At 48.1% G+C, this 16,059-nt stretch overlaps 1 protein-coding gene across 5 annotated transcripts in view; it reads right to left on the minus strand.

Moving 5' to 3' along the window:
• Positions 1-16,059, minus strand: part of tmem117 (transmembrane protein 117) — a 42,052-nt gene that overhangs the window by 19,895 nt on the left and 6,098 nt on the right. For all 5 annotated transcript variants that reach the window (XM_086149432.1, XM_086149433.1, XM_086149434.1 and 2 more), the window contains one exon: positions 3,406-3,538. In XM_086149432.1, the coding sequence (XP_086005558.1) occupies positions 3,406-3,538 (133 nt within the window). The remainder of the gene's footprint in view (positions 1-3,405; positions 3,539-16,059) is intronic.

A 16,059-nucleotide genomic window follows, 5' to 3' on the forward strand; every position in this document is an offset into this window, starting at 1 on the left:
GTAGGACCCACAGGACCGCATACCAAAACAGCAAGTTTACTTTGACCAGGTAAACGAATGCACGCAGGCCGGGTACGGGGGGCGAAGGGCAGGAACAGGCGGACCAGTCAGGAGACTCTAGCTTACACTGACAGCAGGGGACTGGGCGCTAACATAAGCCGTCGAGGGAAGAAGCGCGGTATGGGGACGAGTGACGAGGCGGAAGGCGCTAGAACGCACCGATGGGGAAGTAGCCCGGTGGGGACGGGCGGCCAGGCAAGACGCGCTGGCGTACGCCGATAAGGGAAAGGGGCGAATGGGGAGAGATGGCGTTGGAGACAGAAAAAGAGCAAATGGTGACAGATGAGGGAAATCTACGAATCACCTGACAACCGGCGAGACTCAAAGCTACGGCTTTAAGCCCTCGCTGATTGCCGGTAAGCAGGGCCAATCTAAACGGCAGGTATGCGCTCGCCGATCGCACGGCTGTCGTAACCCTGACACAGGGATTATCGTAGGATTACGTACCGTGGATTCACGTCCCGCTTACTGTTGTGGTGGCACTGAAGATGATCCTTGTGTGTGAACAAAAACAAACCACTTGTTTCTCAGATGATTCACATCATTGAACTCCAAACTTACTCTTTCAAAGTAACCACAATGGTTCCATCCTAATCTGATCAACATGGGCGAACCCTCAACATGTAAGCTGTGTTTTGACTTGAAAAAGAACATGCACGATGACTGTTTGGATCAAAATCATGACCTCTTTCAACACTAGAGTCTTCAAGCAGGAAAGGGAGAGTATACTGCAGGGCTTCATAGCTTTTTAACATCGTCTGATGACCCCCTCCGCCTTGGCAATCGTCGTCGTTTCTGCAGTTACGACTGGGCTTTGTCGACGGGACGCGAGCCGCTTGGATTTGGGCATCGAGCGAAGGCCGGATCAGAGAGTACATATGCGTCTCCATGCAACAGGAGGCATCTCCGCAGCCCGGCGACGATGTTTATTCGGCGCTTTAAATCCAGTTGTCGGCGGTATTACCCCGGCTTAGCGCCAGACAAGCAAACAGACAGACAAAGAGGACGAGCACACAGGGAGCACAAAGGATGATGGTAAACAAAGGGAAATAACCTCCTCGTGTGACGGGTTCAAATCCCGCTGCAGTCAAATGCCACGTCCCTCGCTCGTCCTCCACACGGACGTCCACCAGTCGCAAACCACTTTATTCCCCGCCAGCCTACCGTCCGTCTTCACCCCCTGTACATTCTGTGCACGGAAACATACAAGTCGTTCGGCTGCTCCCGTGTCCTACTTGCTCCCGCCTCCCGAAGCACATACTTTACCACCCTTTTCTCAAACTAGCCATGATTAATGTGTCTGCCGTGCATCAAGCTGCCTTAATTAAATAACACCATCTAATTAGGGGCTGATTTTGGCGAGTAATAGCACTGTAGGACGATGGAACGACTCCTTGGAGCGGTGGAACATTCATGACGCCTGTTACAACTCCCCGGGCGGTCGCACTCCTCCGACACGCAAACAGCCAACCTCTTCCGTCTGACAGTTACATTAAAATGCAAATGGCCCAGATGTGGATAACCGCTCCCTCGGCGAGCCGGCTCTTTTTCTTGGCGTGACATAAGCCAGGTAACAGGTTGATGCCCACTGACCCAGGGGTGTCCGCTAATGAAATTGGTTAACGCTCTGCACGAGATTTCCTCGCTGTCTGGAAATCTCTCCGAGCGGGGAAATAATGGCTTCGGTGGCTCTGCTTTAAAAAGACAAATCCTGAATAAATATGCCCGACCGGGAATAATACGGTGTGCCACGGAGCCGAGTTAGATATATGGTTTTAATTCGACCCGGCCCTTGGGACCGGCCGTCGGGTCGGAAAAAATGAAACTCAGCCAGCTAGGGTCAAGGGTGGATCGTGGGATGCGCTGTCTGAATGCCGGAGGAGCTTCCCCTAAAGGTAGAACATCGGTGATCTCGACATTTCAGATCCACCATTATCTATAATTGTCCTTCACGACAGCCTGGTCTTTCAGATGTTTCAGATCTCTTCGAATGAAAAAGGTAAACACTATTCATCCCCGCGCAGGGATGTGGTACTTTTTCTTTGTGCAGCGGCAAAGGGAATAACTGCAAGCGCCTCACTGCGGGGGGCTGCAGGGAGTGGTTCAACTCAGACGGCGGGCGGGACGTACATCAAAAGAAGTTTCGATGCGTCATCGTGGCTGGCCGAGGCACTTCATCCGCCGCCCCGGCCACCAGCCACCAGCCACCAGCCACGATCGCCTTTCCAGCCTGGCTGCGCGGCATCGACGCTGCTGCTGCTGCTGCTGCTGCAGGTCGTACCTCATCTTGGGAGGGCTTCCTGGCAGTGTGTGAACCCCTGCGCTCGCGGTGATGTGAACGTTAACGATTCTTGGCAGGGCGCGGGTGCTTGGCATGCTGCTGGAGAGGAGAAACCGGACTGGAGGGGTGGGGGTGGGGGGGGGGGACGGACGACGACTGCGTGTTCTGACAGCGCCTGGTTGACTAGCTTGACCGCAGCACCACCTGTCTGCAAGAGCCGAGCATTGCAGTCTTTAATAGCTATTCAATTTAGGTTATAACCTGACAACCCAGACAGCTGCAAAGAGGTGACGGACGGATGACAAATATCGTGTGCCACTTCGAATCCGGCAAATGTCGCGGCCTCTCAGCGACCGCCTTTGTTTTGACACGCAACTTTTCCATGAGCAAGGGGTGTCCGAGGACCTCTGCAATGTCACTCGCTCCCTGCCCGCCGCCCGCTGGAAGTAACCAGTAAGACGGATGCCTGTGTCACGGCGCCGGCAAGAGTGACAGATGGACCGGTTATACAAACACATCCCTCTGGCGGTAGAAAAACAACGCTTTCCTTGCCGGCTAACGGCCTTCACCTGCTCGGACCTCACGAGTGGCTGAGGCGCCGGGATGCGGACGGCTTCCATCACAGCCCCGGCCTTCCCTCCTGACAGCTTCACCCGCTTGCTCCCTTTTAGCAACCTGAGCACACAAACAGGTAAATCACCACGCCACGACCCCGTGTCTGGCCCAGCCGGCCGGCTCCAAGGACATGTTTTCCCTTCCGCGAGACGGACACATTGCAAATACACAAAAGACTTCCTGTCACTGGCTTGATGTGTTTGCCCCGGGGTCCGCGGCGCACGCCGCTTTCCAAGCAGGAAAGGGAAGCACGGGCTCAAGAAGGTGATCTTTCAGGATTACCCGACCCAGTTTTGCCCGCTCTACCTTTAATGTAAAGTCCAGGTTAATGAATCAGGCTGGTATTGAGTCTCTGTTAAGGTGAAGCATTTTGATCAATCAAAGCAGCCGAAGGGGAGAACGGGGAGGGGGTGCGGGAAAGAACCAGAGAAATATACTGAATGCCTTACTCCATGCCCCCAACCATCAGCAGGATGAGGTTGTAGACGTGTGAGAAGATGAAGAGGGAGAGGATGGTGCTGAAGAACATGGTCATCCAGGAGCCATGATCCTCGCGGAACATTTTCAGGCGCAGGTATCGACCTGGGGGGGGGGGGGGGGGGGGAGCATGACAAGGACACGGCTGTCAGTGGTGATTCAGACGGCATATAAACCAGCGTACGCGGGCAAATAAATTAAGTCTCCCGGATCGATGGCGCCCCCGCTCGCTCGGGCACGCGGCCTTTCGGCTGTAAAAAATTAAGATAAAAGACCACTTTGTGGCGTTGCTTCCAAACAGCCGGGTAATTGGAGGAATTTCGAGAGTCACTATATCATCATCGCCCCCCCCAAAAAAGAAAAAAAAAAAGGATAAATATCCGAATTGCATGGAGGTGACAGTGCACCGATGCCCTCTTGTGTTTTGTGATAAGAGCTGGAAATTATTCAAACGTTTGTGACCTGCGGTGTTTTCTTTTTCCGCACAGTCCCGCCTCGGAATCAAATTATGGAGGAATATCTTGCCGGCGGAGCATGAGATTGATTCAGATACGCCGCCACCCCCTGCACAGAATGCATAATCGCATGAGCCGGTCACCCAGCGGCGGCATTCCGACGGGCCCTATCACAACACTCCACGCTTCCTCTTGTACCTCGAAAGTCACGCCGGAGCCCGACTGGCAGGAAGTACGGAATAAATGGGATTAGATTAGAGAGGCAACATGTGGGATGTGATCAGGTGCTTGATCTGGTGCCCGCCCACCTCTGAACTACCTTGCTGATTTCATTATTTGCGCATTCTGGCTGGCTGTCGGCCGCTGTCACGCAAACGTGCGTCCATCTGGGGTACGGAATTAATCCATCCATCCATCGTCTGCTGCTTATCCTGCGCTCAGGGTTGCGGGGTTGGAGGAGCCTATCCCAGCTGTCATTGGGCCAGAGGTGAAGTTCACCCTGAGTCGGTCGTCGGTCCATCGCAGGGCCGTATATAGAGACGAACCACAATTCACTCTCTCATTCATACATTCAGTGCGATTTAGGGTCTCCGACCGACCTGCTGTTGAACCCTGTTCGGAAACGCCAACCACTGCGCCACCGCATATTTTCCAAAAAGGGTTAATCAATCAAGTATGCAAAGGTACGGCTGAAGCTTTAGCCAAACAGTTGGGCACATAGGTGCTGTCATTCATCCAAAGAAAGTTGGTATACAATACTGCGACCCTCCGTTAGCTGCTCCACCCAAGCTAGCAGTTGCGATTGCTTTAGTGTTTAGACAACGTGCGTTACAAGTTGACATCAAATCCTTGGATTAGATGATTAGATCTTTCGACTCTTGTTTTGCCCTGAAATAGTTGGCCACCTTTTGCTCCGGCAGTTTGCGGGGAGACTGAAAGGTCCTTTCTACTGAACTGGCCCAAAAGCTACATCCCATATACGGCCTGTGACATTCGTGCGGTCGGTCTAAGAATCGGAACCAAGAGGAAATGTTAATATATAATATAAAATTTTATATAATATAAAATTGACAATGTATGGGAGAGGTTGGGGGTTTACAGCATCCTTCACCTACGACGTTGCAATCGCCCATAAATTTTTTAAGAGGGTCCTGTTCGATCACTTCGACGTAAGACCTTTCGCAAGCCAAGCGGTCGAATATGTCGTCACAGGGCGCAATACGAGGAAAGCGGCTTTGCTTACAATCGGCGGTTGTACGCCATATTGGATCGTGCTACGTTTACTTTCTTTCACTTGTCGTTTTTTTCGAAACTTTTTGCCTGTATGTAAGTTCTGACTTCTAGTGAAAAAAAAAAATCGCGTGACGTAGGCCTATAGTCGCGGAATTACGACGTAAGTCGAGGACCTCCTGCACTGTCTTGTAAGGTCTACTAGTTTTTTTTTTACCCACGGAACATTGACAAGGAATCAGTAAAAAGCGGCACAAATCGGATTGATCGGCAACGAGATGAAATCATGAATGTCCTGTGTGTGCATATTTATCAGCTGAAAAACTGATTCCTCTTTGAAAGGACTCACCCACTTATGAGACACCCTGCGTGTCTAATAATAATGGTAATAATAATAATAATCCCGACGCTATTGGACATTCATTTTCCAGTTTACCTTTGCCTTCGAGCTCATCCTCGTCTCCGCACTGCTCACACTTTCGCTTCCCCTCCGCGTTGCTGCCAGAAGCAGCCATCTTACCGGGAACCCCCACCCCCGCCCCTCTCTCTGCTGCATCTCTGTCAGCATCCCATTTGAGTTGCAGCCCCTTAGGGAGCTCATTGTGCTTGTGTCCAGGCGCTCACGCAAACACACACACACACACACACACACAGGCAGAATGCTCCATTTATTTTCCCATTACGGCTCGGACGGTTCGCTCGAGAGTAGTTCTACAAACTACAAGCTCGCCTCCCCCCCCCTTTGTTTATTCCACAGCAAACATCTAAGGAGGACGACAGTAACCCCGGCACATTGAAGGGAAAAAAAGAAATAGTTGTTCGAAAAAAAAAAAACCTCACCCTCTCAGAAACCAGCTAGTTGCGCTAATTCAGACGTGCTGAGGGGATCCACTAACTCTCTGTCATTGGTTTTGAATGGAAACCGAAACAGAAAGCAACGTCGCCACCGAGTGGCCACAGAGGGGAACCGATAGTTTCACCGCTCCGTTACCGATCCCGCTCGTCCCGCACTCCGGGTGGTGCGGGATTGGATGCCTAAACCCCGGATCGGTTCACCACAGGGTCGGATTTAGAAACGGATAACCGTTCACCGTCACAGAGACAGACCACCATTCGTCCTCTCGTTCACGCGTCTTACAAGTAGTTTAAACGCCTGACTTGGAGCAAATGATGTGGAGTCAAGTCCTTTGGTCTTGAATTATGTGGGTTTCTCTCCACAATAAATTACTGTCACATCCACATGCCCGGTTTGAATTATGGGACCCAAAGTGATTTCACATATTTTTTTCCTGGGGAGCCGATCAAGGTTACGGGTTACGCTGAAGAACCGAAAACTGAGAGGCTTGTGTTTCTGCTTCAGAAAAACGTGCGGTGTTTATACCTCAGCCGTGTTCAAATTAATAAAATACAGTGAAAGCATTTTTAAAAATATGAAAAACGAATTAAATTGGTAACATTTCAATAAGGTTGAAAAACAGCTTTTTGACCAGACAATTTCCCAATTTCTAATATGAATAATCAAAAGATGGTGAGCCTCCCTCCGAGCCCAGACCGCCCAAAGTGATCTAAGGATTTAAACAGTCCCCAGTCAGCTCCCCTGTCTAATAACGAGATCCCGCTCAGTGCTTGGATTATAAATCTCCAGATTTATACTCGTAATCCACTCAAAGAAGGTGCAGACGCTCTGACGGGATGAACAGCAAATAGCATAAACTGGCGGGGGCCATTGCGTAACACGAGACGGCAAACAGGGAGAGCGATCGCGTATCTCAGACGTGTCACAGGAATTTGGAATAATGTGCGGCACTCAGCCACGCAACACTCACATGTGCACCACACAGGTGAGGCAGGGCAGAGGAGGAGGAAGCGGCGGAGACCTGAGATGTAAGCGCCGTCTCTGTGCACGATGACGCCGTTCCTCCACATCAACAGGTCGGACGCGACAAAAGGAGGTGAGTTCCACCGCCATTTTCCGCCCGGGATGATGTTTCAGGACAAACAGCTGCAACTGATCGGATAACTTTGCTAGTTTACCCGTTTACGGTCCTTTTTAGTCCGTTGTGTACCTGTGGGGCAGCAGTCCACTGATAGCTATGCATTATAAGCCGTGCAGGACACTGGGATTTGCAGAAAATGCATTCAGCCGCTGAAATGTAATGAAAAACACACCGAAACTGAGATCCTGGGAACACATTTTGGTGGCAATCTTTTCACGGGCTCCGGTAAATTCCCACACTGCGGCACACATTCAGTTTTTGATCCTGAGTGTTATCTAACAATCCGTTCCTTTTTGCGGAGACCGTCTTTCCTTCTTTTCCGAGTCCCGTCCGCGCCGAAGCCAGACGTTCTATCACGTCGCTCGGCTAAAGAAAAACCAACGCGGGACCTCTGATTGAGTGCAAACAGAGGCGGACATTGTGCAGCAGATCCGCAGGCATTGTTTGCGGGCTGATAGCCTGGATTTTGCTTCCTGGACACGCCAGTGACGCCTGGAGACTATGGAGACAGACACTGCAAATACGGATGCCCCGAGAGACGGCGGTTGGGACACCTCTCTCGCAGATGGCAGGGCGATACATAGCCCGCGATGCGTAAAGTGAGCCGAGGCCGTGAATCAGCTTCTGCTGATCCGCTGCCAGATAGTCATGCATTGACGTGCCGACGGGATTCGATTCGTGTCATAAAAATCCAATCTAATCTAATTCGGCAAGTAACATTTACGAGTCTAGATTGCTTAAAACCGTCCACACGTGACATTCAGGGACACTCCTGCGTAGGGGATGTTAAAGGACCACTCCTTAGATTGCATCCCGATCTGAAGGTCAGGTCTTTCCCTGCAGAAGGTGCAACATAATTTGGACTTTCCTGTGGCTGACAGGGATCTAAGTGGGTATGAATTAAGGAAAACAGCAACTAAAATCAGCAAGAAGTTTGCAAAGGTCCCCTTCACTCCAAAAAGATTATTTTGTAGACATGCTACTCTGCTCCACCAGTTTCCTGATGCTAAGCTAACTTATCAAAGTATGCGTGTTGGTTGTTAGATGGGATAAACATTTTCCAGTTATATCTTAAATTTCAGAGGCGCTTTTGGAATTCCTGAATCAGTCGACCATCTTCTGCAGCCAATTTCAGAGCGGCCAGTGGTTTTGCTACGTACTCATGACGCTCTTCACCTTCGCCCTTCCCGTGGGCATCCTGGGAAACGTGGCGGCGCTCATCAACTACACATGCTTCAGGAAGTCCTCCAGCGCCAGCAACGTCTTCCTGCTGAACCTGGCTCTGTGCGACTCGGCGTGGATCCTCACCCTCCCCTTTACGCTTTACTTCAGCCTCCAGAGGCCCTACCTTCGAGACATCCAAATCTTCTGCCAGTTCAAGAAGGTCTCGTTCAACATCAACATATACGGCAGCATCCTCTTCCTCACTCTCATCAGCTTCGACCGCTACGCCGGCACCGTGCACCCCATCAGCTCCCTCAGGTGGTGGGATGTGGGTAAAGCCAAGCTGTGTTCCGTCTGCTCGTGGGCCGTCGTGATCCTGAGCTCCATCCCGGACTTCTTCGTAACCTTCGCCATGCGACGGCCGGAGAACATCACGGCGTGCATGGACCACATCCAGGGCCCTTTCGTTTACATCCAGAATATCACCATCGTCAGAACGGTGCTTGGCTTCCTGCTGCCGTTCTGTATCATGCTTGCCTTTTACGTCATGACGGTGCGTGTTTTGAGACGCCTCCCGAGATACCCGAGGCGACGGGGGGCCCGGCGGGCCGGAAGCAAGCCCCTGCTGCTCATCACCGCCGCCTTGATCATCTTCGTGGTCTCCTTCGTGCCATACCACGCCATGGTTATTACCCTGGTGTTCATGAGGATAAACAACCAGGTCACGCCGTCCAACACCAACATCCTGTACACCTCCTACGAGCTGTTCGAGGCCATGTGCAGCGTGAGCAGCTGCCTGGACCCTGTGCTCTACATCGTGGCTAGCAACCGCTTCCAGAGGAAGCTGCTGGCCTTGAGGAGGCACAAGTACAGGAGGCTGTGCTGCAGAGTCCGCAGACGGGTTGGGGTGTCCGGCTGAACAAGAGCATCCAGTGGATTTCCAGTGATGATAGTTTTAATGGCCTCGGTTGCGTCACGTGATCTTGATGTTAATGTTTTTAGCTTGTTGACGGAGATTTTGAGAACAATCATCTGATAAACTGTCGTCCGAATGATATCATGGCAAAAACTAACCGAAGAAAAAAAAACATCTCTTGAACAGATAAACTATGGGAAGTTAATAATTCATAAAACAAATTGTTTTTCAAAGATTAGATATAATTCATGTTAATTATTCTGCAGACTTATTTATTATGTAGCAGCTCGGAACTCCCGATTTCCGTTATCTCGCATTCAGTGGGCTGCATCTCGATCTGCAGATTCACAAAGCTGCAGAACAAATATCAAAACGAATGCAGAAAATCAGACGACCCAAAGACAGTCAGTTCTAAATACCTTTAAGTATCAAAGAAGTCAGTATGTAATTATGATTGTGAAAATGACATATATGCTATACAAGCAGCAGCTCTCACACTAACTATGCAAACCCATGCATGCGGACATCGAACGACTTAAGCAGCTTATGAAGTTTAATCGCCAACGCTCCTCAAAACTCCTTTTCTAAATTTTGATGACTCGGCAGAAGCTGATCAAATCTACATTGAATGAGGTAAACACATCCATGTTATTGTTTCAGCCCTATGTTGAAGTAGCACATTAATTCGACATATAGTTTGATCCAACGTAGGCTGAAGTGTACATCCCTTCTCTCCATCTGCTTTGGGTTTGAGTAGCAATCGCATAGTTCTAGCATCCACTTGTCACACCGAACCTAGAGTGGCGACGCCGCACAGCGTGCACACTGTTCGTCGCACAGCCTCATCGGGGGTTTCGGGAGCAACCACGCGTCCAGCGGCTGGTGCCCCTGGACCCAAATGGCCAGTTTATATATAAATGACAGCAAAAGTTACAGTAAAAGGGAGTGGGCCAGTGAGCGGCCTCGCCTTCTGGTTTGACACCACCATCGGCTCCCCAACAACCTTTTTCCTTGTTGTTTGTGCGATTGTGTCAGTACGGCGGAACCTGACCACCAAATACTTTGGTTCAGCGCACGGAACCATTGGTTCCAATCGCGATGTAAAGCATCCAAAGAGAACCTCAGCGCTGAGGAGCTGATGAACGATCCGTTTCGCTGTTATTATGCATTCGGGGGCCATTGCGGTCGTGGACACATCACATGGCTGGGACTGAGTGGGCGCCAGGGAAGTGGACCGCTTACCTCAAGTCCTCAGGAGGTCCTCCAGACTCTGTGTTGTGAAGGCAGTTTCTGATAGATGGCTTTCTTGTACACTTTGTAAAACAAAGTAAAAGGGAAAGGACACTCTGCAGGTTCTTTACTGCTCAGTAGAAACCATGAACTGGCGTAGATGACCCTAAAACCACACCCAATTCGGATTTGTCCTATTCATAGTTATTTACGGGGTAGCCTCGGACAGTAGTATTGCATGTCAAGAGGAACTGCTCAGTCCGTCCTTGGGTGTTTCATTTTGGATAAAAAACACACACCCGGTGGGTAAGCTCAGAGTAGAAGTCGTGCAGCTCAGAGTAAAAGTCGTGCCTGCGTGCTCCCTGACAACAGCCGAGTCCCCGTGGGTGTGAGCGGTGTTCTTACCAGTCAAAAGTGGGTTTCTTTATTTTCCGCAAAAGATGCTGCACTCAAATGTGTATATGTTGATTTTTGACCACTTTGGATTAGAATAGCGGGCTGCGAGCTCGAAGCTGGACACAATAAATAGTTCTTGCTTTAAATCACGACGCTATTAGATTAAGTTTTTGTTAGTTTGGAAAAAAGCAAGATGTGTCTCGTTGGTTATTCTGGAATCTGTTCTTTGTCACTGTTTGACTGGATAAGAACCAGAAGTCCTCCTTGTATTTTGTACAGTCCTCTGATAACAGATCAGGGCAGACAAAATAAACATTCCTTTAAAAACCTCTCAACCAGAGCGAGTTAATATGTGTACTATGTCCTGCTTATGGTCAAACTGTTATACTGTGCCATAGATTGTAATGGAGAACATTATTATTTATATTTCCACAATCTTTTTTTCCAATTTTCCATTTGCATTAAATACATTTTATTTCCTTGTTTTGTCGATACTGTAATATTTCCAGGACCACAGTGCAGTCCCAGGTCAGCTGAGGACCCAAGTATGTTTAATATTTGAGAACGCTTCCACACAGTTTCCTGTCTTGACAAGCACCGGTTTGGTCCTGGAAAGCACAGAGGCCGAGTTTCCGACAAACGGCGCCCAGTGTTTTCCGCATGGCGAACGAAAACCCAAGCGCTCAGAAGTTCAAGGTGAGGACTTTAAATCTCAATAGAAAGCGACAAAGAGCCGATCGGTCTGCAGGGGCGAGCAGGACGATGCAACTAAGGCAACCGAGCTATATTTACACAGATCGGCGCCACCTCGCTCACCGCGGACAGCTCAGCAGCGGCTGACGGCACGACTCCCGCTGCCACAGACACACACACACCGTTTGAACCAGTGACAGGATCCAGTAATAAGAACAGAGTGGCCGTTGTGGCCTCACTGAGAGTCTTTCTCTGTCGCCCCATTGGGCAAACAGTATCCTGACTGCAAGGAGCACAAAGGCACACAACATTTAAACATATAATTATAGGTATATATCATACGGCTGCAGTAGAAAATAATTTTGGATAAATGCTTGTTATAAACAGGAAGCAAACTGCATATTGCCCTTGAACACTGGCGAGCGCATGTATACGTTCAGACACAGGCGCACACCAGACACACACCAATATACGCGCAATGACATTGTTGTCGTATGGCTGGTGTGTGTTAATAAAACAGAAGTGACTTTTTTTTTTTCTCCCTCTGTTCATCTTTTCACCTATCAAATATCAAAACTCCTAACGTCACGTTTTTCTGGCCGATATTACGCCAGGAGGATTTGAAAAGCCCTGACAGTGTTTGTGTCTTGCAATTACAAATGACAGTTATGCCATCTGACTGGTAAGAGGATCGGATATTTATATACTCCATCTCTAGATATGTAATATCTGATACTATGGTTTATGGATCTGAAGCTATAAATGTGTTAATCTTCGAAGCGCACATTTTTTGTTTGATGAAGAACTGACCTGTAGCCACACACATGGGCCATCTCAGCCTTTGCACGGCGCAGTAATAACATATGACAGAACCCAGATGGCATCCTGCGGGCTACAATCATCTAGATCAGGGAGAGGGGACGAAAGGCTCCCCGGCAACGGAGGGACCACGGACACGTCTCACACTCTCCAGCACACGAGGGGAAAAACACACAGCTCAGCGGAAACCCTCCATGATCCTCCTGTAATCAGCACAAAAATAAGGGTTTTACACTTCGTCCTGTTCACCGTACCCAGGGGCCTGACATTTCAGTCACATAAAAAAAAGAAAAACTGTATTTGACTGAATCTAAATGTCAGTGATAGCCTGGAACAGGCCGCACACGCTCCAATCCACCCTTCTCGAGAACATAGAATTTGCTTATTAAGGGGGAGGCGCAAGTCAGAGGCAGTTTCACTTTCACTTAGATGGCTAGTAAGACGGCCGCTCACTAAATGGCTGGATCCTTGTTGAGGGGATGCAGCATCCCTTCAGGAGAAAAAACAAGCTGGATGTACTACGCTCTGAACGCGAGTGATGATGACAATAATAATAATGATAATGATTTTTCATTCATTATCTACAGCTTATCCTGCACTGGAGCCTATCCCAGCTGTCACTGGATGAGAGGTCTGGTTAGCCTTGCATTGGTAGGGAAATATATATAATATAGGGGAAATAATTACATTGATGTTGTGGATGATACTCATAATAATAATCATACAAGACGTGCATGCATGCTTGACTATAATGGGTAGATTTCTGTTGTAAATAGTGTTGCAATTCTTGTAAATTTTGTTCTCCTGCACTCTGCCCTTTGCTGCTGCAACACTTGAATTTCCCTACTGTGGGATCAATACAGTTGTATCCTGTCTTATCTTATTAGCTCATACTTTAGCTAGATGTAGCACTGGGGTCAGACTGATGCTACAGGGGCTAACAGTCGCCCCTTGAAGCACTAGCTCCGGCATGACGTTTGAGCGAGCGAGACATGAGCAGAGGTTAAATTGAGCTGCCATCCACGGGAGACGACAAACGTCAAGGTTGGCTCTCATACGCGGCGTGTCTGAGAGCTCATATTTTGTGGGGAATCGAAGAAATGACGACTTAACTGCACCTAATGACTGTCCGGTGGACTTCCCGACCATGTTTTACGTCACATTTTTGAGTTGAAAAAAAATCTTTACGAGTCAAAGCCCCAAACCGCCTTCAAATCCTTGAGCCGAAGTGTCCCAGTGGAATGTCAGACTTAAAATTCACAAACATACACCGTTGTAATCCTTGGCTCCAGACCATTCAGACCTCATTCAAACTCAAATAGACAGCTCAAAAACCCTGGGTGACCCCGATCTAAAATAAATGCATAATGACAGCCAGTCTCCCCCGAGACGACCTCCGGTCATCGGCTTCTGCATGTGACCTCGAGAGTCTGAACGGCGTAGGTTGTTCCTTGAACCCCACGTTCGGTCTTAAATCACAGGACGTGCCATGAGCCATTCGACGTCTTGAGACGATTGGCGCTTCGTTATTTTCTCCGGCGAGGGGAGAATGGCAGGAGCTCCTCTGTGTGCTCAACAAAAGCTACATGAGCAGAAGGAAATGACCAAATACAAGAAATATAAGAAAAGTATGTGTCAGCGGGAGCATGAGTCATAGACGGTGACAAATAGCAGAGAAAGTGAAAAGGGACAGCGGTGGATTGTTCACATTCCTCAGAACATTGCGAGCGGTTATTGATGCCCGGAGTGTGTCTGGGAAATGTGCGTCCCAGATTTGTCACGAGTGGCGTTAAAGGTCACGGCGGAGTGACGAGTGCGCACTGGCGACAATGACCTGACAGAGAGAGCAAGTCACCGGTTGTCATGACAAACTTCCTTATCAAAGTTCCGAGTGTCCAGAAGTGATCCTGCATCCTACCTACACATCACAAACTCAGTGTTCAAGGGTTCATAGGTGAATATCTGCAGAGGGGAGGCAGCATAATGTGTACAATACCAGATAATTTGGTTGCACAGCGAAGCCTGTATGAACTACCTGGGTTCAGGTTACATAACTAAAATGTGAAGGGCATTCTTTCACAGACACGCCTGCACAACACTCATGTGGGCTTGATGAGGTTTTATTTTTTCCAGAAGTGCAGGTTAAAAAAATTTAAAAAAGTTAAAAAAAGATACCAACTGTGTGTTCAGAGTGCAGCAGGCGTCTTGAAAATGAAAAAAAAGATGATTTGGCTATTCTTAAGGGATCTAAAGTGTGCAAAATATTGGCACATGCAAGTTGTTGAGTTTGGTGCAAATATGTGGTCGACTATACTACGACTACTACTACTACTAATAAGAATAATAATAATAAAATGTCTGACGGTTCTCAAATAATTTAAATCATATAATAATATATGATATATTATATTACAATAATAATTATACTGATGATAACGTAATAATGTCTGTGGAGGTTCTCAAATTTTCAATATAGTAATCAATTAAATAATATAGAATGGAATATAACAATTACAATCACAGGGCTGATGACATAAAATAATGATAATATTAAATTTTATAATACTGTCTTTGAAGGTTCTCAAATGATTTTAATAATAACTTACATAAAAATAATAATCGCAATGATAATCACTTAATAATGTCTGTGGAGGTTTCTTACATAATTTTAATTAAATAATACATTCAATAATATTGTATGTTATGTAACAATAACAATCATAATGCTGATCGTAACAACAACAACAATAATAATAATAACAGTCGTTCCCAGGTTCAAATCCAGTGACGGACCTGTTTAACCTCGCCACCGTTCACCCAGCTGGGATTTGCCTCCTCGTGAGCCCGAGCACAGGAAGAACCACAATAATACTGATGATAATCTTTTTTTTCTCCTCCTGGATCAGTCACGTAAGCAGTGTTTTTCCAGTTACCCTAAAGTGCACGCAGTGCAGCCGCTGCAGCAACAAGCTCACCAAGAATCCTGTTTAAAACATTGCTACTGTCAGCCTCCTCCACAGGTATAGGGGAGCATCTCTGCACGGACATATAGCCTCAACTGCTGGCGCTCAACTCAGCTCAGTCACATGTTACCGGCACCCACTGGTGATCACAAGTGATCCAGTCACTGGCAAGCACCAGCTCACCAAACTCTAAATTTACATGTGGCCTTCATGCGCTAGGGCACTTTCATCTGGGGAAATGGACCTGCAGAGGTAGAGCTAGTACGCCTTGTAAATGCCATTCTTAAAAAAAGGACCAGAGAATGAATTCTAGTCTACATTTATATTTACTTATGACGGCTGACAGCTCTTTCTTGTTTTATCCTGCTTTGTCAAGTGGCCCAAATGGTCTCTCGATCACGAGGCCGGGGAAACGTCAGTTGAAGTGAACGCCGGAAATGTAAAATTTAATTGAACGATTTAAACTTGAGAGGGTAGATTCGCGCCGTGATCAGCGGAAACGATAACCCCAAACACACACACACACACACATCAGTGTACAGGAAACATCGTGCTCCAGGCGATTTTCAACTTCCTCTTTGTGTGCAGAAAGCATCACGTCATCCTGGCTTTGTCTTTGTGTGCCGTCAAGACCATCTTTAATGACAGAACTTCATAACCTCCCGCACTCTGTGTTAACTCCAATTACAGCCATTAAGGCCCCATTCTAAGAAGATGAGCCGTGGGGGCTTCTAATATCCTGGCTTAAGTGAGCAGGAAATCA

This window comes from Fistularia commersonii, chromosome 7, assembly GCF_037954325.1.
Source record: "Fistularia commersonii isolate RoL2024-O1a breed Wild chromosome 7, RoL_Fcom_v1.0, whole genome shotgun sequence".
Lineage (NCBI taxonomy): Eukaryota > Metazoa > Chordata > Actinopteri > Syngnathiformes > Fistulariidae > Fistularia > Fistularia commersonii.